The sequence below is a fragment of the Ranitomeya variabilis genome, chromosome 6 (assembly GCF_051348905.1).
Source record: "Ranitomeya variabilis isolate aRanVar5 chromosome 6, aRanVar5.hap1, whole genome shotgun sequence".
Taxonomy (NCBI): Eukaryota; Metazoa; Chordata; class Amphibia; order Anura; family Dendrobatidae; genus Ranitomeya; species Ranitomeya variabilis.
Genome location: NC_135237.1, coordinates 428,031,505 through 428,058,044, shown reverse-complemented (window position 1 = coordinate 428,058,044; position 26,540 = coordinate 428,031,505). Strand labels below are relative to the sequence as shown.

General features: G+C 41.5%; 1 protein-coding gene across 2 annotated transcripts in view; it reads left to right on the top strand.

Moving 5' to 3' along the window:
* The window catches only part of TTC39C (tetratricopeptide repeat domain 39C), a 124,293-nt gene that overhangs the window by 70,513 nt on the left and 27,240 nt on the right, over positions 1 to 26,540 (top strand). For both annotated transcript variants that reach the window (XM_077270373.1, XM_077270372.1), the window contains exons 3-7: positions 1,887 to 2,012; positions 4,065 to 4,179; positions 11,171 to 11,522; positions 13,985 to 14,153; positions 16,693 to 16,786. In XM_077270373.1, the coding sequence (XP_077126488.1) occupies positions 1,887 to 2,012; positions 4,065 to 4,179; positions 11,171 to 11,522; positions 13,985 to 14,153; positions 16,693 to 16,786 (856 nt within the window). The remainder of the gene's footprint in view (positions 1 to 1,886; positions 2,013 to 4,064; positions 4,180 to 11,170; positions 11,523 to 13,984; positions 14,154 to 16,692; positions 16,787 to 26,540) is intronic.

The window sequence follows — 26,540 nt, the reverse complement described above, 5'->3', positions numbered from 1 at the left end:
TGACATTGGGTCCCCATGGCAACGATTGGGACCCTGCATCAGGCCACGGGGGCTCCGATCCAAAAGCAGACGGGCTGCCCTTGCCGGCTCCCAGAATGTTGCGAAATTCGGGGGTTAAAGTGCCATGAGTGGTGCGTGTCCGCTCCTGGCACAGAATCAGCTGACACCCGGCGATGATTGCCCGTGCACCCCCGGTGTGCTCGGGCGATCGCGATGACATAATAATTCATCCGTGATCAAATAGGCCCAGGTCACATGGATGGAATATTACGTCTGATGTCAGATAGGGCGTAAAGGGAACCTGTCAGCTGATTCATTCTTCTCACACCACAGGCAGCATGAATCACACGTGTGCTGATATTTCATTCGTTCTTTGAAAGCTGGCTAGATACCATGTATCCAGTCCATCTGGTCAGATGGAGATCCTTGGTAACTTCTCCTCACCCCTCTTCCCTAGACTGACAGGTTTCTTCCTATGTGTGTGGGTAAGAGGAGACCTGTGAGTCATTGAGGCAGGGGCAGAGAGAAGCCAGCAGTGACCTACCTTGGACGTCATCTGAGACACTTCATCCCCAGCTAGCTTTTTCAAGGTATTTGTGCTCTAAAATGCTGTAATGTTTCGGCATTAAGCACATGGGCTGCAATAAGCCGATCTCTGATTCATGCTGCATGTTCTTCGGGCAGCATGAATCCGCTTACAGGTTCCCAGTAACATTTTTAGCAACTTGTGCTACAGTAGCCCTTCTGTGGGATTGAACCAGATGTGCTAGTCTTCACCCATCTAATCCGTTGTCCTTGGGCCTTCATAACCCTGCTACTAGTTCACTGAATACAATGAAGACCCCATAAGACCCACAGGTTTGGAAAGGCTCTGTATTAGTCACCCAGCTATAACAAATCCTTCTGCTTTACCATTATTTCTGCCTTCATCACATTTACTTCAATAACATGCCTGTTCACTTGCTGCCTAATATCCAGTGTCTGACATGGGAACAGACATCATTAACAAAATGCAAAGTGTATGAGCAAAGGAGGAATCTCAATCAAGGCAATATTTTGTAGGAGTTACACTTTCCCTCCAAAACATCATCAAAGCATCAGTTCTCCTAGGTACTCTTGTACACCGTTTTTGAAGGCACTTGGCATGAAGGTTGTTCCAAACATCATGGAGAACTAACCACAGATCTTCTGTGTATGTAGGCTTGTGCGACTCTTCCTGTCTCTTCATGTAATCCCACCCAGACATGTTGTTGAGCTGAGGGCTCTGACGACCATATCATCACTTTCAGCAATCTTTGTTCTTTACACTGAAGATAGTCCTTAATGATATTGGCTGTACGCTTGGGGTCGTTGCCAACTGCAGAATAAAATTGGAGCCAGTTATTTGCCTCCCTGATGGTCCTGCATGATGGATAAGTATCTTCCTGCATTTCTCAACAATGAGGGCACTCAGAACTGGGCAAAACAGAGGTGTGTAGACCCAGTGATCATGGAAGTAGTGATATGGTCTCCCTCTAAGAAGCCCTGATCTCAACATCAATATGCCTGTCTGGGACTACATGAAGAAATGGATGTTTTTACAACTAATTTTTGTTTGGATCAATGACACTCCATGGTCCATTGGGGTATCCAAAAAGAAATCTGACAGTGCCAGCATGTGTTACACAGATGTGTGAATGTAGCCTAATGTAAAAGTGGTAAACTATGGTCATGGGGAGCAGAATCCCTCTGGTCTTTGCGATTTGCATTACTAATATTCTTTAAAAGCAGATGGCTTTGGATACTAAAGATTTGGTAGGAATAAATATTTTCGGGATTTTGCATTTTTGTTTTTAAATTTTGGATTTTTCATTTTGGAATGTAACACCTATGGTTTTCATCTTCAGAACGCCATGATGACTTTTGAAGAGGAAAAAATGCAGATAGCATGTGATGACTTGAAAGTGACTGAGAAGCTGTGTGAGAGTGATGAAGGAGTAATAGAGACCATCAAAAATAAAATCAAGAAAAATGTAAGTATGGGGTTACACAATAAAACTGAGCGCCTGTACGTCTACAATCTGTATGTATTCTGATCTGCTCCAAATCCAATGCCTATACAGTGACCTATGGTGGAGGCATCTGTGGGAAGTACATGTTCGCTGGAAACCCAGCGCGCATGTGCCATAATTCTAGAATTTCCAGGGACCGTGCCTCCAGGACGAGAGCCTTTTAGATTTAGACCTCTATAGTTCCCAATAAAAAGTGAAGTAGGGCGTCTATGACAAGCTTTTGGTGCGTATTTTTGCGGTGTCAAAACCGCAGCGTTACAGTTCTAGCAAAGTGGATGGGATTTCTAGAAATCTCCTGCCCACCTTGCTTCTTTTTAATACAGCGTAAACTGACCTGCGGTGCGTGTTTCCACTCCACAGGTTGTCAATTTCTCTTGTGGGTACGCTGAGTTTTCCCCATAGAATTGCATTAGATGCAGGAAATCTGCAGGTGAAAAACGTGCATGCATTTTTAATGCATTTCCGCTGCGGAACAAAGCAGTTTAATTTAAAGCATGACCTAGCGTGACGAGGCAAAAACTGACATGTCAAAAGGACATGCTAAAAACACAAAACCGCAAGTAACCTGATTTAAGTAATAGGTGTAGAAATGGTGCAGCATCAAATCGTGGGAGCGTAGCATAAGGTTATGTTCCCATGATGAGCGTTTACTAAGTTTTTGACACTGCAGAATTTCTGTGCCCTTCCTACACCTTTTATTAACATTGCGTTTTTCATTGCATTTTTGATCCTGCATTAATGTCTCTTGTTGGCCTGTCATGCGTTAAATAAAGCTGCTTTTGTTTTTGATACTTCCTGGTTTTTGGCTTTGACAAAACTTTGATATACTTTTGAGTAGTTTACATGCATTTTTTATGTGTTCCCACTGCGGAAATGCACTAAAAACACCCATGCACATTCTTCACCTGCATATTTTTTGCATCTAACGCAAGTCTATGGGGAAAATCCACACAGAAAACACAGCATTACCGTAAGAGAAATTTGCATGTTCTAGATGTAAAACCCGCACCGCAGGTCAGTTTAAGCAGAGTTAAAATAAAAGCACAGGGGGCAGATGATTTCTATATATCCCATCCACTCTGCTGGAACTGTAAGACGCTGCGGTTTTAAAGTGCCAAAAATAGAGTCAAAAACGCACCAAAAACTCATCGTGTGAACATAGCCGAACTGTTTGGTCTGCACAAGTTTTCAACCTTCAAGACAGATCTGTCACCTCGTTTCATAGTGCAAACTTAATACATTGTAAAATAGAGGTCTTAAACCTGATGAGGCTGTTTTCTTACTTTGTACGTTTGTATCACTATTCCTTTTTGCAAGTCTTACTGTCTGATATTAAAATAAGACAATTTGGATTGCTCGTCTTTATAAGGATGATTCGGCTGTTTGACAATGATTTTCAAAGTAAGTACACCAACCTCACTAGGTGTAAGACTTCTATCTTCTAAAATATCCAGTTTGTAATGTGAAATCTGGTGAGGGAGACACTAAAGATGTAATCACTGATGTTCCATTCTATTCTCTATCTTCTATTCTTGTCAGTGGGAAAGGTGGTATCGTTCATACCTCTGGGCACGTCATTTCACTTCTACCTCTATCTGTGAAAATGACATTTCTGGGTGGGACCCAAACTCTTTCTTAGTCGCTGCTTTGATGGAGCTTTACTGCAATCATTAGATAGAAAGTGAAAAATCCATATAAATGATCATGAAAAACATTTGTCTGCTGGAGAGCGAATACAAATACTGAAATTCTTCATCCAGGTCATGTATTGTAAAGTTATTGTGTGGTCGCCATGGCTGAAGAATGATAATAAAAAATGTCCTTTGAATCTACTAGTTAATGATTTGCTTTTTCCATTCTCTGCCTTTGTATCTGCTCTTCATTTGTAACATGTCATAGCATTTTCAGGGAACTGTCCCCTTCTGAAATCCCATTAGCTATTTCCTTCCATTACTTTATCCTCTTTGCCATCCCGGCTCTTCTAATGTGGTCTCCCGGTTTTCTCCTGAACAGGTCGACGTTAGGAAGTCTGCCCAGTCGATGGTTGATCGCCTGCAGAGACAGATCATTATTGCAGACTGCCAGGTTTACTTAGGCGTGCTTTCTTTTGTGAAGCAGGAGCTGTCAGGTGAGTCTCCAGATTACTGGCAGAATTCTGCTGAGCACGGGCAGACGGATTCATTTCCTTCCTGCTGTGTTTCTTAGTTACTGGTATTACTGTCATTACCAATTGTGTAAGAAAATAATGGAAGTGTAGGCAGGAATTGCCATGTTAGAAGCGTGCGCCGCTGTTGGGTAATACGCCCAGTCACACGGCAAGCCTTGTTCAGGAACGAGTTGAGGAACATGAAAAGAGATCAAGGTGATGACTTGGCCTCCAAATTCCTCAGATCTCCGTATGAGTGAGCATCTGTGGGATGTACTGGAAAATCACGTCTGGTCCAGAGAGGCTGCACCTTTCAATTTGCAGGACTTAAAGGGGTGTTCCGGCCTTGGGCTACAGCTCTGTGTGACTGCAGACTTGTGAATCCTCACTTGCCCCCAATTATGTGATTTGTATTCATTCAATCACATGACGATGGGTGTGGCCTCGCTCACCGGAGACAGTCTAGTTGGAATGTGGCTGGGAGTGTGCAAATCACATACCTGCTGTCAGATTTCCCCTGCTCCCAACGCCGACTTCAGAGAATCCTCACACCACGCATTAAGTGACTGCAGACTTGTAGCCTAACGCCAGACAACTCCTTTAATTCCTGCAAATTGAAAGGTGCAGCCTCTGTGGGCTAGACTTGATTTTCCAGGACATCTCACATACTGCCGGGCAAAGCGTCAGAATTGGCGCATCTAATAGATGTGCCTTTTCTGGGCAGCTGTAGGCTGCTATTTTTAGGCTGGGGGTCAATATCAATGGCCCCTTACCAGCCTGAGAATACCAGCTCCCAGGTGTCAGCTTCAGCAAGGCTGGTTGTCAAAAATGGGGGGACTTCACAACGTTATTTTTTTAAATCATTTAAATAATAAAAAAAAAAGAGGTTGGACCCCTCTATTCTTGATAACCAGCCTTGCTGAAGCTGACAGCTGAGCGTTGCAGCCCCCAACTTTGAGTTTTTCCTGGCTGGTTATAGAAAATAGAGGGGATCCCAAGCCGGGTTTTTTAATAAATGTATTTATTTATAGCCCAGGCAGTGGGTGATGAATACTCCCATCAGCTGCTCCTGCTGTCACGGTTATTATAATAATAATAATAATTTTTATATAGCGCCAACATATTCCGCAGCACTTTACAATTAAGCGGGGACATGTACAGACAATAAATTCAGTATAAGTTAACCCCTAATGTCACTTTAAATTGTCTTATTAGCGGCAGCAGGTGTAGGCTGATGGGAGTTAAAGTCCTATCAGCTACCGCCAGCTGTCATTGTTCTCACTTGAATAGAAGTGTCTTCATTCTCCCCTGCTCGCGCTGATCGGCAGAGCAGGGGAGATTGATGAGAGCCGTCTTTAGCACCCGGCGCCGGGGAACAGCGCTTACTGTAGTTCTTCTTCCCTGGCACCCATCTGTGTGGTACTGATGCGGCACACGGTTGCCACACATGTATCGCAAATATTACACACACGGACACTGACATCTCTGGTACCGTTTTTTCCGGTACCGGAAATATCAGGACGTAGGAAACGGCCTAAGACTGTACAACCCCTTTAAACTACCTGCTGGCAATGTCTTGATGCCAAACACTACACAACAGCTTTAGAGTTCATGTGGAGGCCATATCTTAGGGGGTCAACATTGTTTTGGTTGCATAAGAGGGAGGGACCTGCACAATATTAGGCAGGTGGTTTCAATGTTATGGCCAATCTGGGTATAGTCAAGTATATGTGTGTCTATCTATCTATCCTATCTATCTACTGTATCTCTCTCTCTCTCTGTGTCTGTGTGTATGTGTATATATATATATATATATATATATATATATATATATATATATATATATATTCTATCTCTTTATATGGATTATTTACTGCGTCATTTACATGGCAGAATTTATACTTTATCTGTAATAAAAAAGTAAACCTGCATTTTGCGGTTCATTCTCTACTTTGCTACCTGAAAATCCATATGGAAGTAAATCATTATGGGAGCAAGAGCCTGTAGTGTCTGTATACTGCTCTTGTAATGTCTTTGTTCTGATCCCCATTGTGACGCTTACATTCAGAGACCTCCTATGTTACTGATGGGTTCTACTGCAAACCAACAGTGCTACATCTTTATCCACTTAACATCATTTAATTTTTCAGTCTTGTCCATCAGGATTGAAGAGGGAGCTATAGAATCTAATTATCAACCATTCCTCATGTATTTTCATTTTCAAAATTACACAGATTTTGGAAGATCGCTTTAAACAAATGAAAACAAGTGCTGCATTGTGTGAACCCAGTCTAAATTCTACTTATACATTTTGCTATTCTTTATTTATGTGGGTTTCTTTCCTGTTTAGTAAGGGCTTATGCAGATGTCTGTGGATGGTCCAAGCACTGACCGCAATGCACAGACTGGCCGTGGATCTCCCCACCCGAGCGTGACCGCCTCATAGAAATACATGAAGTTGTCAAGCTCCGGTCAGTAGTCCTGCCGAGCAGTCCGTGCACAGACCGATTAGTATGGACGTCTGAAAGAGCCCCAAGGCCATGTACCACTATGAATAGGGTTACATTAGGAACAGAGTTGGACTCTTAGCACAGACATCTTGGATGCCTGGTTATTGTGGTTGATCACTGCAGTTTCTGTATTTGGCGTATACGGATTCTTGGCTTCAGCCATTAGATCCAAAATGGTCTACAGTCAAGAACATTATTTGGTGAATTCTCCCTTTTTATTTTCATTTTTATTGAGTTAAGAAACTGCTGTTTTGTATCAGTGGCTTCTCTGCTGTTCGGTCAGCCGGTCATACCCATCTGCATGAACACAATGAAGCCGCATGCTACACAAAGGGCCGCGGGAGGAGTGATGAATGAAATATGAGATGCACTTTACAGCTTGATGCTGGCTTTTTACTGTTTAGTGTACATTTAATGTAATTACGAAGAAACACAAAGCCGGGTGACATTTAAATATCCACATTATGTGGCGTTATTCATCAGTTCCCCAAGTGAGGAAAACTTGGTATTTTTCAACATGTTGACAATTGTTATATGTCATCATGTAGAACAGACACCGTGGTGCACAGTTACTGATGCTGTGTAATGGGTAGAAGGCGTAAACTAAGGCTGCATTTAGACTGGCCGATAATCTGGAGGGGTTGCTCCTATGAATGAGCATTTGCAATTATCGGACAGTGTAAACAGGCGGCAAACCACTGGACAAATGACCAAAAAGCTCAACCTGTTGGGTGAAATGATTAAGCTTCCTTAAATATTGTCCTCATCTGCAACCTATTGTAATGTGCTGCCGAGAATAATGAATGGACAAGCAATTGGCCATGCTTAGTCCAGGCATTCTGAAGGTGTGCCGGACCTGGGGCAATGGCTTAGGGTGTGAGATAGATGTTGCCCATTTTTCTGTTTGGTACTGTATGTAAAAATAAATATCTCATCTCAACTGAAAATTGACTTGCTTCAGACCATTAGGCTAAGTGCACACGTTGCAGAATTTCCGCGGAAATTTCAGCAGCAGTTCTGCAACTCCTGCTGCGGGTATATCGCATGCAGAATTGGCATGCGTTTTGCAAGTGTAATTAGCTTGCAGAATGCTAGCGTTTTCCAGGCGATCTGTAGCATCACTTGGAAAACTGATTGACCAACTTTTTACTATTGATGCCGCCTATGCAGCATCAATAGTAAAAGATAGAGTGTTAAAAATAATAATATATATAAAAAAAAAAAATTCATGATATTCTCACCTTCCGGCGTCCCGCGCAGCTTTCCCGCTCCTCGCGATGCTCCAGTTCCAGTATTGCTTTGCGGCACATCATCACAGGTCATTTTTGCAATGCATTATTGGGAACGGGAGCATCGCGAGGAGCGGGAAAGCTGTGCGGGACGCCGGAAGGTGAGAATATCATGATTTTTTTATTTTAATTCTTTTTTTTTTTTTTTTACAATTATATGGTACACAGGGCCTGGAGGAGAGTCTCCTCTCCTCCACCCTGGGTACCATCCACACATGATCCGCTTACTTCCCACATGGTGGGCATAGCCAAATGCTGAAAGTAAGTGGATCAATGCATTCCTATGTGTGCGGAATCGCAATTAATGAACATGCTGCATTTTTTCCAGAATGTGATTCCGCCGCGGAAAAAAACGCAGCATGTGCACAAAAAATGCGGAATGCATTCTAAAAATAGGATGCTTAATGTATGCTTTTTTTCGCAGTTTTATTACGTTTTTTTATAGCGAAAAAAACACGAAAATTCCTAAACGTGTGCACACAGTCTGGAGCTAAAAACTGTCGCATGCCAGTGTCACATTTTCCAGCAGTCTTTCTTTTGTTCAAGGTCTGTACGAGACGTGCTCCCCTGCTGTGCATTCTGTTTGCAGAAGGCCATCATGCTGGTTAGAGAGCTATTGGATGAACGATTGCATTCTGTGAAGGTGGCTCTTATGTTTATTATTGCTTGGAACGCTGAAATAATGAGTTTTTTATACATTTCCCGCCATACCTCTATTGAGTCGGGGAGGTATGTTTTCTCCCCCTGACTCAACCGCCTTGCAGCCGTCCATTATCCCCCTCTGGCCTCAGCCTCCTCTCTTTCTCGTGACGTCACCGGCGCCTGCGCTCTGCAATCAGTTCTCGGGCATGTGCCATGTGCACTGCCCAGGAACTTGCATCAGGTGATGTAAGGATATCGCGCCTGCGTGTATCGGTGGCCCCAGATCCCGCTCCGCAGAGTGTTATGATGTATTCACACTGCGGGGCTGGGACTCTGGCGCCTGCGCAGTGAGGATCTCTGCGCCTGTCCCCATCTCCCTCCAGAGATCCTCACTGCGCAGGCGCCAGAGTCCCAGCCCCGCAGTGTGAATACATCATAACACTCTGCGGAGCGGGATCTGGGGCCACCGATACACGCAGGCGCGATATCCTTACATCACCTGATGCAAGTTCCTGGGCAGTGCACATGGCACATGCCCGAGAACTGATTGCAGAGCGCAGGCGCCGGTGACGTCACGAGAAAGAGAGGAGGCTGAGGCCAGAGGGGGATGATGGACGGCTGCGAGGCGGTTGAGTCAGGGGGAGAAAACATACCTCCCTGACTCGAGAGATGTATGGCGGGAAATTTTATTAAACTCATTATTTCAGCGTTCCTAGGGATAATAAACATAAGAGGCGCTCTTGCACAGAATGCAGCCTTAGTGCTGCTGAGGGTGGCTCTTTACTTTAGTAGGCCCTGGGGGGGGGGGGGGTGACAGGTTCCCTTTAATGTGTTATTTTACAATTTTATCATTGACATTGTTCATATGATTTTTGATGCTTTGCTATTTTTTTTTTCATGTAGTTATTACATGTTTTTTTCTAGTGTCTTGGGTTGCCTCTTTATAGATATTTACTCCCCCCATTCACATGAATGATCAGCTCAGCCAAGTGTTCCTGTGTTCTCCATGAGAGAGACACTGCCAGACTCTTCTGGCAGCGACTTATCGTCCAGAGAAAAAAAAGGATCAGCTATATTAGAAATCCAGCAAGATGGGTCCTTCTCTCCCCTGACATAACCTTTTGGGAGAGAGCTGGGAGACCACCGTACACATGAGTCTGTTGGCTGATAGCAGCAGGTTTGGCCATCTTCAGCCTGTGTATGGGGACCTTTAATTTTTACTCTGGATACTGTATACAATTCTGATATGGGATAAGGTAGTGCCGACCTATGAAGTGTAGTGCTGAATGCAGCTGGTACTAAAAGTATAAATTGGATAAACTGTAAAACTGTCCCGTCGCCTAACCAGACGTGTTAATTTTACTAAATAATTGTATAATCAATGAAACCATAAATCCTGAATCCTCTTCTAACACTCATCTGTGTCATTCCTCTGATATTCCTCCGAGACATGTATGAATAAATGAATAACTGGGTGTTACCAGTTCCTTTGACCAAAGAGGTGTGTCCCCTCACAGTTTGCACAACCCCCCCGTGATTGGACAGTGTCAGGCCACACCCCCAGCTGATAACACTCAATTGTCAATTTATTCATATACAGTTATATGAAAAAGTTTGGGCACCCCTATTAATCTTAAGCTTAATGTTTTATAAAAATTGTTTTTTTTTTTTGCAACAGCTATTTCAGTTTCATATATCTAATAACTGTTGGACACAGTAATGTTTCTGCCTTGAAATGAGGTTTATTGTACTAACAGAAAATGTGCAATCTGCATTCAAACTAAATTTGACAGGTGCATAAGTATGGGCACCTCACCAGAAAAGTGACATTAATATTTAGTAGATCCTCCTTTTGCAAAAATAACAGCCTCTAGTCGCTTCCTGTAGCTTTTAATGAGATCCTGGATGAAGGTATTTTTGACCATTCCTCTTTACAAAACAATTCCAGTTCAGTTAAGTTTGATGGTCGCCGAGCATGGACAGCCCTCTTCAAATGATCCCACAGATGTTCAATGATATTCAGGTCTGGGGACTGGGATGGCCATTCCAGAACAGTGTAATTGTTCCTCTGCATGAATGCCTGAGTAGATTTGGATTCAATTTTATTTGAATGCAGATTGCACATTTTCTGTTAGTACAAAAAACCTCATTTCAAGGCAGAAACATTACTGTGTCCAACAGTTATTAGATATATGAAACTGAAATAGCTGTTGCAAAAAAAACAATTTTTATAAATCATTAAGCTTAAGATTAATAGGGGTGCCCAAACTTTTTCATATAACTGTATTTCTATGTGGAATAATAGAACGGCACAATACAGAGATAAGAGAATATGAAAAAGAACATTTTAATGTTATTTAAATTTTATTTTATTTGCTATATTATAGGAGATAGAATAATTTACTAAAACCGATTTGTTATAGCAAATAGAGGGTGTGACTGGTAAAGTGGCATAAACCCACACAGTAGATATCCAGTAAATGTGCCTGGCTTAATTACATGGCTTCCTTATTTCCTATTGTTCTCCGCCAGCTTACATAAAGGGTGGTTGGATCCTGCGCAAAGCCTGGAAAATCTACAACAAATGCTATGTGGACATTAACTCTCTTCAGGAGATGTATCAGAAGATCTCTCAGGAATCCTCTCCCTCTGACGCTGCTAATGATAATCACATTGCTGTTGAGGGTGTCACGGAGGAGTCCCTGAACCGGCTGAAAGGTGCTGTGAGCTTTGGCTACGGACTTTTTCACCTTTGCATATCCATGGTGCCCCCAAACCTGCTCAAAATCATCAACTTGCTGGGGTTTCCAGGAGACCGTCTGCAGGGGCTCTCTTCACTGATGTATGCGAGTGAAAGTAAGGACATGAAGGCCCCTTTAGCTACGTGAGTAGCTATATTGCAACACTTTTCTAGTTGGTATAGTGTAAACCGTAAGTAATCTTTATTAAAAATGCAAAAAAAGTACAGATGGGCATAAAAAGGTAACATGGCGTTTATTGTATAAAGCTGAACAGAATGAATGGAATGAGGTCTGACAACTGTCTGACTACCACAGGTTTCCAGCTTGGTGATTTCATTATGTATCTCCAGTAATTCATTATAGTCTGTAGGATGACTGTGTGTCCATGTGGTCCACTGTGTATTGTGGACAACATGTCACATACGTAGCTTTTGTACATTACTGATTTAATTGCCAATTTTTTGGTGCCTAGCATATTATAGTCTATATCCATTTGTTACGTGGTGTCCCAAGCCTATCTGAAAGGGTTAAGTTGCTCTGCATTATTACCCTTGAGAACTGCCTTCTTGGTACCTTATCATGGATTAAAAAAACGCCAAAAAAAAATGGAATACTTAGGAGCAGCAGGAATAAATAAGAGCAAAAACTGGTCACCAGGTCCTCTAACGTGAGTTTTTATTTAACTGAACCAGTTGCAATGTAATTCAAAATATTCTGATTAGAAGCTACTGTATATCAAACCAAGCTTGCAACCAGTAGATAGATAGCAGTAGGGAAGGCTGGTAGGCGAGGGGAACACATGACCAGAGAGTTGGGGTATGTCCACACACAATCCGAATTCACCTGGAATCGGCAGCACAATTTCCATGTGTTGCATGCTGATTTTGCTGTCTTGTGCTTTTGTGCTGGGTTTTCCATCACAAGCATCATGAAGGTCAAAGTGAAAGGCCACAGCATTTCCATAAAAGAAGTATACTGCAGATTTAAATATCCACAACATCCTCTTATTTCCAAGAAAGATTTTTCCATGACGCATGGATGTGGTTTTCAAAACCCACTTCACATTTATTAAACTGTAAATTGCTGATTATTTTCTGTGCCGAACCAGCAATGAAAACTCACAATCCGTACCAAGGAGTATTTATAAAGACATAGAATCTATATCTAAAAAATAGTAGGCCGTTTTTATTTAAGACTCTATGCAAAGTTGCTTAGTTTTTTTCTCTTAAAGAGGTATTCTCAACTTGTCCCTTGACCAGCTCAGAGCTATGCAGTTTCTCCTTTCTTCCTGGTTGCTTGGGGGGTGGTTGCCCCTTCTTCAATGACCATTCTGGTGAGTAGCTTTGTTCTGCTACTACATTAACTATCAGTGCTTTTTATGAGCCTACACTGTTATAACTATATTAGCATTTATAGATAACAGGGATTTTGAACAAGCACTGGGCTCGGGACAATGACAGCCATAATTAAGAGACGTGATGGGGAGACTGCCCATGCTGGGTGTTGCAAGGTGGGGGGGTGTATTCTATGTGACAGATAAGAGCCCTGTCAGAAGCTGAGTGGAAGCAAGCTGGCCAGCTAATTGCTGTATAGAAATCAGTGGGATGGATAGAGCTGACCAGTATGTTAGGAGTTAACTCCTCTCCTGGAAAGTAGCTACTATGCACACTCACCGGGATCTGGACGCTTAATTCTTTGGAAATGAGCTGTACACTATGTAAGAAAAAAGCTCCCATTGCAGGAGAATGACTATAGATAGGAAAATCAGGTCAAATGTAAACTTGCTTATTTTCTAACTGTCTAATAAAAGCAATTTAATAGCATGAGAATACCCCTTTAAAGAAGTAAAACATCTATGCATAGCCTTTAGTTGCCGCATAAGAATTTCCTGCATGTGAAGTGTCCTGGGGTGTGAACGCTCTCTAACCCCTCCTCACTGCTTGAATGATGTCTCTAGTGTCCAACTAGTAAGCCTTTAGAGCTGTCACTCAGAAAAAGGGGATGAGTTTAGGAACGTTCGGTGCAAAGACACCAGGACACTTCACATGGTGGGACAGCGCACAGGGCACTTGCAATTGCAGCGCAAGAAGAAATTAAATTTGTTTCCTTTGGTCACGTAAGCAGCATGAGCATCAACCTAATCATGTTCAAAGTGCTTCAGCCAGTATCTATCTAGCGGCGTCAGCACGTTTGAGAGGTCAAAATTGGTTACACATTCCCTTTTACCTGACCAATGTGCATCATATTGTACTGTGTACTACCATTCAACAAGTAACATTTTCCAAGAAACATCATTTATCATCAAGTTAAATCCTTTTTTAATCAACGGCATTCTTTGACTTCTACTGACAAAAATGTCTTTTTTTTTTTGTACTGCATTTCCAGTTATGGGTACAGGTGTTGAATACCTTTTAGCCGCGCCAAGTTCAGATCACATCAGTAGAACATGCACTTAACCCTCTTATCATTGCTTGTGACCGATGTCTTCTGTTCCAGTTTAGTCAGTTTTCTTCACTTCTGTTTTCACATCCTCATTTTCAGTGTCTTCCCTACTGTCGTGGCCTTGTATAACTGTAACGTGCAGATGCTTTCCCTCTCTATACAGACTAGCCTTGTTGTGGTATCATACAGTCGTTCGGCCATTTTTCGCGTTGGATGGAAGTGATAATCAAGCGGGACTAAAGGAGGCAAAGGAGATTCTCCTCAAGAAAGAAGCTGCATATCCCAACTCTTCTTTATTCATGTTCTTCAAGGGAAGAGTCCAACGACTAGAGGTATCCCTTCTCCTTCCTTGCTTCCAGGTCCCGTTTTCCTAATACAATCGCACAGCATTTGTCGTGTGCTCCCACCCCACACGTTGTATGAGTCAGATACCTCACTGCAGAGAAACCCTTCAAAGAAACACATTAATAGGAAATAGGCTCTTCACTTCTAGTAGTAAAGGTTCTTTCTAATTTAGGACTTCACTTTTGTTATATTGGCACTGATCGTAGGTGGTTTTCAGAACAGTTAGAGAACATTGTGCTCTAGAAATGTAATTTATGTTCAGTCCTAAATGTCATTAATCATACTGTACACTTCAGAACAGGCAGGAAAGGAGATGACGGGTAGCACAGCAAATCATGTCAGTCCTCGGTAAATGAGGCTTGGTAAGGAGCGATATCACAAATATACTTTCAAGTACAATCATACATTGAATATGTTTATTTAATTTACTTGGATGTATATGTACAATGCCCCCAAATACATTACAGCAAACTCTGACAACTTGACAACTGATGTGAACTGGGGCCTTCCAATCCACCCTCCTTCAACTTTTGGTTGAGTAGTTTGGAAGGCCCTAGCCCCATAATGTTGGGTAGGAAAAAGGATTGTATTGTACACATTGAGAGCCCGCGATGATTCATTTGTTCTTCCGAGAGATAAGCTACCACTAAAGATGTCTACCCGCGGAAGTCTCCTTCACCCATTACAGGGGAATTTATTCTTACATTTTAAAAGCAGAGGTAGAGTCTGGGGTGTAGGGAGCGGGCTCAGGAGCCTATCTGCACCCTACCGAGCAAATGTTGGCTGTGATACATGACCTACATCTGCCTGTAACAGAGGTGACCTAACCTAGCTCTGATTACTATTTTACGGCCGCTGCTGTCAATCACTGACAGAGATATTTATATGGTGAGATTGCATAGTCTTTCCCCATGATGCGGTTGTGGGGTGTTGATGGGGTACCATGACAGCAAGGGGCCTACTGAAGACCTCCCTTAGCTGTCATCTTGGTACCATGTATAGCCCAGACCCAAGCTGGACTTCAGAGGAGACCATCATTTACAATCTATGCTGCTATACTGTGGTATTACAGTACATGGTATAAGCAGGTTCAAGTCACCTAAGGGAACTTTAAAAATAAAGTACAAATGATTATTCAATGTTAACATGTGAGGGTGCTTTCATGCTGTGTTTTTTGCCACGTTCAATGGTCCCATTGGGGCTTACCTCTGAATCCACCACAAAACTGGTTTCGGACGTATACTCGTACTGAAGGCGAACACCCAGAAGTATATATCAAGGGAAATAAATCGGCACTGCTATCACACCAGAGCCCTATATCTACAATGTTCAGTCACCTCGCTCCGAGCATAATCACGTGAACTCACGGGTGCCAACCCAAAATAAACAGTCCAAATTTTCCATGCAAAAATAGAAAAAAAGGGTGGCACTCACCGTTCTTAAAAATCAGACTTTATTAGTAAAACGTTAAAACATCTTCAAACAGGCAGGATGAGGACCTGAGACCCGTAGAAGCGCAGGTGCGCGAAACGGTCGTCGGCCGATCCTTAATCCACTTGTCCTCATCCTGCCTGTTTTGAAGAGGTTTTAACTTTGCACTAATCAAGTCTGGATTTTAAGAGCGGTGAGTGCCACCCTTTTCTTCTATTTTTGCATGGAAAATTTTAACACCCAGAAGTATTCTACTATTTCTGGGTGTCCATCTCCAGTACGTGTATACCTGAAAACTATGCATAACAGAGTAAATGCTGACTCCATCTGTACCATTATTGTCTATGGCCCCTGCAGCGCTTATCTCCCAAAACCGTGTTGCAGGGGATTCGGACATAAGCAGCAATGGGACCACTGATCATGGTGAAGGATGCAGTGTGAAAACACGCTTACTCTTTACCCAAAAGTAAAGAATATACTGTATATATATATATACAAAAAAAAGTAAAAATAATAATATTTAAGACTATAAAAGAAACACAAAAATATGTACCTGTTTAAATCTCACCCTTTTTACCTGTTCAAATGTAAGGAAACTGAAACATTAAAAAATGAAACATACTTGATATTGTCATGACAATATATAAAAATATAAAATAATTTAGACTGTATTATTTATAAAACAAAAGACCCCTATCTTCTATGAGATCAGGATCGGGAGAAAGTCGGAATGCCTCCATGTATATAAGACTGTCGACTTACTGTCCTATTAAGTGGGTTCGGCTGATGTCTGTCGATGTTTCTGGGGGCCTTGATGGTTTACTGGATGGACACTAGGGTCATCACCCAAGCAGTGGGGAAGGATAAGGGAGCGTTCGGTGCAGAGAGCCCAGGACACTGGCGTCTGATAACATATCTTGTGACTATTTGGTGAAACGTTCCTGACACTGCACAGACTGAATTACTTATTACATGATGTGTACAGTGTTCATTACTTATCTCATGAAATGTTCATGGCTGATCTGCTCATCATTGGTATCAGACTAGGTTCATTCACAATTTCAACTTGCGTGTAATTTCATGCTTCTTTTCCAGTGTCAAATAAACAGTGCCTTGACCTCCTTCCACACAGCTCTGGAGCTGGCCACGGAGCAGCGAGAGATCCAGCATGTTTGCCTGTATGAGATTGGTAAGTGTAAAGTTCATTGGTCATTCACCAGCAATATTGGCATCTATACTAGAATCCTCATCATTCACGTAAAACGGGTGGGGAATCTTTTTTTTCAGCCAAGGGCCATTTGGATATTTCTACCATCCTTCGGGGGCCGTACAAACTCCGCCCACAAAGTACATCCGGACTCTGGCACTGGTGTCAGGATGTAATCTTTCATTGCATGCTCTTCAGTGTTCAGTAGTGAGCACTGCATGTGTGTGCTAACAGAGCAAGAAGAAATGAATGAGCTGGTGGCAATCAAAATACACCTCCCTGCCCAAGAATGTGGTCCCTGAGAATCTGCCCGGGGACCTGATAAATGGCCCTAGGGCCTGAGGTTCCCCACCCCTGGCGTAAAAGCTGCACATGGAGACATCATAGAAATGTACATATAAACTACAGAGAGAACAAATCTCATATGTATATGCGGCCTGTGCAGCCACATGGGCCCAGGAGATAAGGGGGCCCATTTCCACTTCCAAAGTTTATGGAGTTTTGCATTATGATGAGCTATTGGACTACAAAGGGCCCATATACTGTTCTTGCACAGGGGCCCACCTCTGTCTCTGACCGCCCCTGCCTGCAAATATGATACAAAGCATACGAGTCAAGAAAACCTTTCACATGAATTTGGTGTATCTGTTGACATTCTTCTTTATTACTCATTATAAGATCCATGATATGAGCAGCCTCATCTCTGACACTTCTACTATCATTTCACACCTCTCCATCCTCCTTCTTTCAGCTGGGTTTATGGTTGTGTTTTCTCACTTCTTACTGATCTTTATGGATTTTAAGATTTGTTTGTCTGCTTAATCTTTGTCACTAGAAAAATATATCTTTGTACCATGTTAGCCTATAGATAGAAGAAAGCATAATGATAATTGATTCGTATTAATGGCTAAAGGTGCATTTACGTCACACAATGGCAACCATTAAATGCCCAGCGGTCGGTGCATTAGGCTTTTGTCACACTAGTGAGAAATACGATAAAAAAAAAAATCGCATAGCACTCGGACCAATGTTAATCTGTATGAGGCAGCTCCCATCATCCGTTATTTTTGTATTATACGTGCGGAGGAAATCACGGCATGCTGCGTTTGTCACCGTATTGCGCCCGAAATACACTAATGAAAGTCTATGGGTGCAAGAAAAACCCTCACACCACACGGATCATCAGTGTGACTTGCGAGAAATATGCATCGGTGCCCTTTAGAAAAGCCGGCAATTCAGTGCGGAGTACAGTAAAATCACACTGACAGGTTAGAATAGAACAGATAAAATAAATGTCTACACATAGTATAGGTAGATATACTGTGTATATATATTATATATATATATATATATATATATATATATATATATATATATATATATATATATATATATATATATATATATATATATATATATACTGTGTGTATGTATATATATATACTGTGTGTATGTATATATATATACTGTATGTGTATATAATATATATATATATATACACTGTATGTGTATATAATATATATATATATATATATACACTGTATGTGTATATAATATATATATATATATATACACTGTATGTGTATATAATATATATATATATATATATATATACTGTATGTGTATATAATATATATATATACACTGTATGTGTATATAATATATATATATATACACTGTATGTGTATATAATATATATATACACTGTATGTGTATATAATATATATAGTCCATGAGCCGGGCCAGATATCGGTACCACCCGGAGTGACTAATTTTCTTTGGTATTTTTAGGTAGATGCATGTCTGTAGTTTATTTTTTGATATGATAGCCCTTACATATACGTAGCTTATTAACCCCTTCAGCCCTAGGCCTATTTGTACCCAAGTGCCTAAGCCAATCTGACCTGTGCCACTTCATGGGCTAATAACTTTGGAACGCTTTCACCTATCCAAGCCATTCTGAGATTGTTTTCTCGTGACATATTGTACTTCACGTCAGTGCTAAATGGGAGTCAATATATTTTACCTTTCTATATAAAAAAATGCAAAATATTCGGAAATTTTGGAAAAATCGGCAATTTTTTAACTTTGAAATTCTCTGCTTTTTACAAAAATACTGATACCCCCCATAATAGTTATTAATTTACACTCCCCACATGTTTACTTCATATTGGCATCATTTTGAAAATGAAACCTTATTGTTTTACGACGTAATAGGGCTTATAGTTTTATGCGCAATTTTTCACATTTACAGCAAAACCCACTTTTCAAAGGACCAAGTCACTTCTGAAGTCACTTTAAGGGGCTTACATAACAGAAACCACCCATAAATTACCCCATTTTGCAAACTACACCCCTCAAGCTGTTCAAAACTCATTTTTAAAAACTGTTAACCCTTTAGGTGTTCCACAGGAATTTTAGCAGAATGAAGGCGAAATTTCAAAATTTCATTTTTTTTCCAGATATTACATTGTAATCCAATTTTACCTGCAACCTAGCAAGGGTTAACGGCAAACCCAAACTTGGTTACCCTAATTCTGCAGTTTATAGAAACACCCCACATGTACTCGTAAACTAAAGTATGGGCACACAGCACAGCTCAACACGGAAGGAGCGCTATGTGGTTTTTGGGTGGCGGATTCACTGGAAGAAATCTAGGGGGCCATGTCACATTTGAAGGCTGCCTGAGGTACCCCCACAGTGGAAACCCCAAAAAGTGACCCTATTTTGGAAACTACACCCCCAAGGAATCTTTTAGGGGGTATAGTGACCACTTTGACCCAACCAGTGTTTCACAGTAGTTGGAAACACTTGGTTGAGAAAATGGAAAAAGTGCATTTTTTACATGAAGGTGTCATTTTAGGCTCATTTTTTTATTTTTAAGAGGTGTACCAGCAAAAAATGCACCCCACTATTTGTTCACCAATCTCTCCCGAACACAACAACACCCGATATGTTGTCGTACACTGCAGTATTGGGGAACGGCAGGCCTCGGAAGGGAAGGAGCGCCAAATGACTTTTGGAGTGCAAATTTTACTGGAAGAAATCTAGGGGGCTATGTCACATTTGAAGACACCCTGAGGTGCCCCAACACACGCACACACACTGACACATACACGTTCTGTGCTGAACAGGACTCTCCGGTCTTCTCTGCAGAGCTGTGTGTGTGTTTGATCAAGCACTCTATGCCAAAGCTGCCGAGGTTATCTGGAAACAGGAGAAGTTCAAGAACATTATAATTAGAATGGGTGTCTTCCACACAATCTGTAATCTCCTCTCTATCATAGGGAACAGATTTCAGGATGCAGGCCTTAGAGATCTGTGTGTTGAATCCGGTGTAATCGCTGAAGGATCAGTGTCTGGAGTGATGGACGGCCGGAGGTACAACAGAGCAGTGAGACTACACAAGCTGGTCTATGAAGCACTTATGAGGCTTGCATGGAAAAACTTCCTTCCATGGCTAGAAGAAAACCATGCAAGGGACCTTCACCATCTGGATGAAACACTGAAGAACATCACAAACTTTCGCATCAGTGTGTCGCAGGGATCCTTCGAAAAGCTCTTGGATAATGAATCTTGCACACTTACCCTGAAGCTCTTTCAAGTTTATCTTGAGACCCTCAGAAATGAACAACTCTCAGCATTCTGGATGTCATACTTGGACATGGTCGAGACCATGCTGGCCCTGGTTCGAGCTTCAAGAGAAGGCAACTGGATGCTTCACCTAGGAGCAATCCGACAGATGATACCATGGTGTTTTGCCTATGACAAGGTCAACTATGCCCGATACCTAACCTATTACTATGCCACAATGTCTCGGCTGCCCATAGAACACCCAGAGGTCCATGAATACTTCATGCAAGGTGGCTTTTCGGTCCAGATCGGTAGCAAGAATCCTTTTGGACGAATTCCTGTGGACCAGACCATTGAAGAGACAATCAACAAAGACACCCAGACACCAGGGGGCACAAAAGGCTTCAGCCTCAAAGTTGGAGCTGTTTCCAGGTTCTACCTGACATCAGAGTACCGCAGTATGTACTTGAGGCAGCTGAGGGCCCTGGTAGGCCAACAATATACTGACTTCAGCCATTCAGACCTACAGGTGTCTAGGATTAGAAGAGATGAAGCCGATGTCCAATCTTTCGTTCAACTGCTGGAGACAGGTTGGGTGAACCCCTTCAACAAAGAGCATAATGGTGAACTTATCAGTTTGTCAACAGCGACTGTAGCACCACCAGATGTAGCCAAAGACCTTCAAGGGGCATACAGTATAGGAGAGGATGCATATCAAACATTCAAGGATGAGCGTTTGGGTACCGATAAGCCAACTACATTGTTTCATGACAAGATGACGAAGAACAAACTTAAAACGTTCTCTAACATCCAAATGAAGACACGCAGACAAGGTCTTGGCAAGGAGGTAATTTTGAAGGCTGACAGAAACCTATTTGGCCAGATGATACTTGTAGCTGAGAACATAAAGCTACAAATGAGTGATGTCTTGACTCATCCCCTGGGTCCATTGCCATGGGCACTTGCCAATGGTGATGGGTCTATCCGCAAGACCAACAAGGCTGCCCTCGCAAGGGAGTTGGAGAGGAATGCTCGTCCTGCAGAAGTGATCCCCGAGCCCTCTGCAACCATCATTGATGGGATGAGCCTGGTTCAGAAACTGAAGGGAAACAATGCAACATTTGGCCAGCTAGCAGGCACAGCAATGAGTCGCGCTATCCATGAGGGTGCTAAGAGCAAGCGCATTGATATTGTCTTTGACGTCTACAAGGAGACATCCATCAAAGATACAGAAAGAGTCAACAGATATGAAGGCACAGGGATCCATTTCAAGAACATTCAACATGGGCACAACATCCAGCAGTGGAAAAAGCTTCTAAGTAGTTCCTCCAACAAGGCAAGTCTCATAAAGTTTCTGGTAGAAGAATGGAAGGCGAAACACCACAGGGAGAAGCTTGAGGAGAAGGAGCTGTATGTCACATGTGAGCAGCTCTGCTTTAAGATCACCAAAGAACAGTGGGAAGAGGCTGCTGACCTTAAGTCAAATCAAGAAGAAGCAGACACACGCCTCCTTCTCCATGCTCTTCATGCAGCAGAATCTGGTTACAAGTCGGTCATCATCACTTCGGAGGATACTGATGTCATGGTCCTGTGTCTGGGCATGTGCCACAAAATCCCATCCCACCTGTTCCAGAAATGCGGTACACAGAACCGGACAAGATTCCTGGATATCACCACTCTGAGCCGAACATTGGGAGGCAGCGTATGTGATTCATTGATTGGTATGCATGCATTTACAGGCTGTGACACCGTCAGTGCATTCGCTGGCCGTGGGAAGATGATGACACTCAAGCAGTTGAAGATGAACAAGACATACCAGGATGCCTTTCAGGAAGTTGGTCGTTCATGGGAAGTGTCTACCGAACTTTTTGAGAAGTTACAGGAAATCACCTGCCACATGTACCTGCCAACTACCCAAACAACTGAGGTAAACAGGCTCCGTTATCAGCTGTTCTGTGCCAGACGTGGAGTGGTAGAGTCAAGTCAACTCCCTCCTTGCCAGGACTGCCTTTTCATGCATGCACTGCGTGCAAACTACCAGGCTGCGATCTGGAGGAGAAGTCTGCAGAGCCAGCCATGGGTTGCAAACCCAACAGACTGCGGTTGGATGATAGATAACGACGGAAAGCTTGTTGTCAAGTGGATGCAAGGGGCACCAGCACCAGAAGCTATTATACAGCTACTGTCCTGCAAGTGTGTGCGGTCATGTGAACTTCCTCAGTGTACTTGCCTCAGCAATGGCCTGAAGTGCACAGACATGTGCAGATTACAGACATGCCAGAACAAGGGTACTGAAGACGAGCCAGTAGAACAACAGTCAGATTCAGAGTCCGATGTTGAAGATATTATGGAGTAACATATATATATATATATATATATATATATATATATATATATATATATATATATATATATATATATATATATATATATATATATATATATATATATATATATATATATATATATATATATATATGCACATGACATGTTCAGTGTGTATTTACATAACTTGGATTAAATTTTGTTACAAATACTACATCTAGTCACTCCGGGTGGTACCGATATCGTCATATTTGGTTCTTGGCTCATGCTAAAATTCCTGTGGAACACCTAAAGGGTTAACAGTTTTTAAAAATGAGTTTTGAACAGCTTGAGGGGTGTAGTTTGCAAAATGGGGTAATTTATGGGTGGTTTCTGTTATGTAAGCCCCTTAAAGTGACTTCAGAAGTGACTTGGTCCTTTGAAAAGTGGGTTTTGCTGTAAATGTGAAAAATTGCGCATAAAACTATAAGCCCTATTACGTCGTAAAACAATAAGGTTTCATTTTCAAAATGATGCCAATATGAAGTAAACATGTGGGGAGTGTAAATTAATAACTATTATGGGGGGTATCAGTATTTTTGTAAAAAGCAGAGAATTTCAAAGTTAAAAAATTGCCGATTTTTCCAAAATTTCCGAATATTTAGCATTTTTTTATATAGAAAGGTAAAATATATTGACTCCCATTTAGCACTGACGTGAAGTACAATATGTCACGAGAAAACAATCTCAGAATGGCTTGGATAGGTGAAAGCGTTCCAAAGTTATTAGCCCATGAAGTGGCACAGGTCAGATTGGCTTAGGCACTTGGGTACAAATAGGCCTAGGGCTGAAGGGGTTAATAAGCTACGTATATGTAAGGGCTATCATATCAAAAAATAAACTACAGACATGCATCTACCTAAAAATACCAAAGAGAATTAGTCACTCCGCTTGGTACCGATATCGTCAAATTTGGTTCTTGGCTCATGGACTAATATATATATACACTGTATGTGTATATAATATATATATATATATATATATATACACTGTATGTGTATATAATATATATATATATATATATATATACACTGTATGTGTATATAATATATATATATATATATATACACTGTATGTGTATATAATATATATATATACACTGTATGTGTATATAATATAATAAATATATATATATATATATATATATATATATATATATATATATATATATATATATATATATATATATATATATACACATACATATATATTTCATAGAGAGTTAGGTAGCAGAATAGCCGATAATTCAATTGTCGGGTTCTGTAAAATCATTTCAGAACCCGACAGGATATGAGACTTGGTTTTACATACAGTAAGCCATTGCATATGAGTTAGGTTTATATATGTCCCTCACTAATAATGTTAGTAGTGTGTGTGTAAAATTTTGGAGCTGTAGGTGTTAAATTAAAGGATTAATTCACAGAAAAAACTGTTTTCAATTTTTCACAATTTTCTCCGCCAGATAGGGAAAGCCAGTGACTGAGGGCAGATATTAATAGCCTAGAGAGGTGGCTTGAGATGGATTGCAGTGTGGGACATGACTGTACGGCGGACAGGTATGGGATATTGTTGCTTTATTTGGCTTTTTTTTTTTTTACATAAAAACGAGGGCTTCCCTTGGATTGAGAGTGCAATAAAGATGTTGTGTTTCATTATTTCATTAAGACTATTCTTAATGTGTGGGTGTATTTTTAACCCTTTCATAATATTGGATTAATAAAGGATAGGTGTCTTATTGCCACCTCTCCATTATTAACCTGGCTTAATGTCACCTTACAATAGCAAGGTGGCATTAACTCCTTATTACCCCATATGCCACCGCCACAGGGCAATGGGAAGAGAGAGGCTAAGTGCCGGAATAGGCACATCTTACAGATGCGCCTTTTCTGGGCTGGCTGCGAGCAGATTTTTTTATTTTAGCCAAGGGGCAATAACCATGGTCCCTCTCTAGGCTATTAATATCTGCCCTTAGTCACTGGCTTTCCCTCTCTGGCGGAGAAAATTGCGCAGGAGCCCACGCCAGTTTTTTCCATAAATTAATCCTTTAACACCTACAGCTCCAAAATTTTACACACACACTACTAACATTATTAGTCAGGGACATATATAAAGCTGACGGATATGCAATGGCTTGCTGTATGTAAACCATGTCTCATATCCTGTCGGGTTCTGTAATGATTTAGCCAAAGCCGACAAATGAATTGCCAGCTATTCTGCTATCTAGCTCTGTATGAAATATAAATATATATGTATGTGTCTCACTGAGATATATATATATATATATATATATGTGTGTGTGTGTGTGTTTCACGAATATACAGTTATATGAAAAAGTTTGGGCACCCCTATTAATCTTAAGCTTAATGTTTTATAAAAATTGTTTTTTTTGCAACAGCTATTTCAGTTTCATATATCTAATAACTGTTGGACACAGTAATGTTTCTGCCTTGAAATGAGGTTTATTGTACTAACAGAAAATGTGCAATCTGCATTCAAACAAAATTTGACAGGTGCATAAGTATGGGCACCCTTATCATTTTCTTGTTTTAAATACTCCTACCTACTTTTTACTGACTTACTAAAGCACTTTTTTTGGTTGTGTAACCTCATTGAGCTTTAAACTTCATAGCCAGGTGTATGCAATCATGAGAAAAGCTACTTAAAGTGGCCACTTGCAAGTTGTTCTCCTGTTTGAATCTCCTCCGAAGAGTGGCATCATGGGCTCCTCAAAACAACTGTCAAATGATCTGAAAACAAAGATTATTCAACATAGTTGTTCAGGGGAAGGATACAAAAAACTGTCTCAGAGATTTTCTTGAAACTTTTTCATATAACTGTATATATTTGAGGCCATGGATACATTATATGTCCATTTTGCAAGTCAGCGCAAAAAAAAAATCTCACCATACGGATGTCACACGGATGCTTAGATGCGAGAAAATCGCATCCTCGCATTGCACACGGATGACACACGGATCACTATTCAGGGAATAGTTGTGCGATTCACGGCTGTGAAAAACGGACCGGATTTTAATACATTGTGTGTGACTCCGGCCTTATGCAGACACACCTCACTTCCATGCGCACAGAACAGTTGTTAAAGGTATTATCCACTACTAGGACAACCCCTTCTCATTACTCGCGTTCCCGTGGCTCACGTGTGGTTGCTATGAAAGGTGAGCCTGTGGCCAATCATAGTCCCTGCCTTCGGACAAATCTGAGAGCAACCACAGCCCTGTCATCCTGGTGATGTTCGATACGTCTGAAGGTGAGGTCAGGGAAGCTGGTGCTGATTGGGTGCAGGGCTCGTGAGACGTCACATGAGTCCGGGAATGTGAGTGCTGACACCGCTGGAATGGTGCCTGCATCGGGGGTGATTTATAGGTGTTTTTACTTTAACGGGGCCAAACATGAGGAATGAGAAGAGGTTGTCCAAGTATTGGACAACCACTTTAAAGGGAACCTACCACCAATTTTTTACCTTATAAACCTTGCCCATGGTTTTTAAAAGCATGTAAAAGCATGCCTGCCAAACCTTTATACACTCCTAGACACTGCTGCATACCTCTGAAAAAGTGCTTTATTTATGGCTGCGTTGTATGCAAATTGCAAGATCCAGTTGAATTGGAGAATCCAGATCATGCTCCACGTCACCCCGATTCCTTCAAATGCCGCCTGTTCTATCCTGATTGAAGCGGGTGACGTCTCCTCCATCATGCACACAGTGTTTGATAGCTTGCACCTGCACAGTGGAATCGGAGACCTACACCGGCACGCCTCACTCTGCCCTACTGACCAG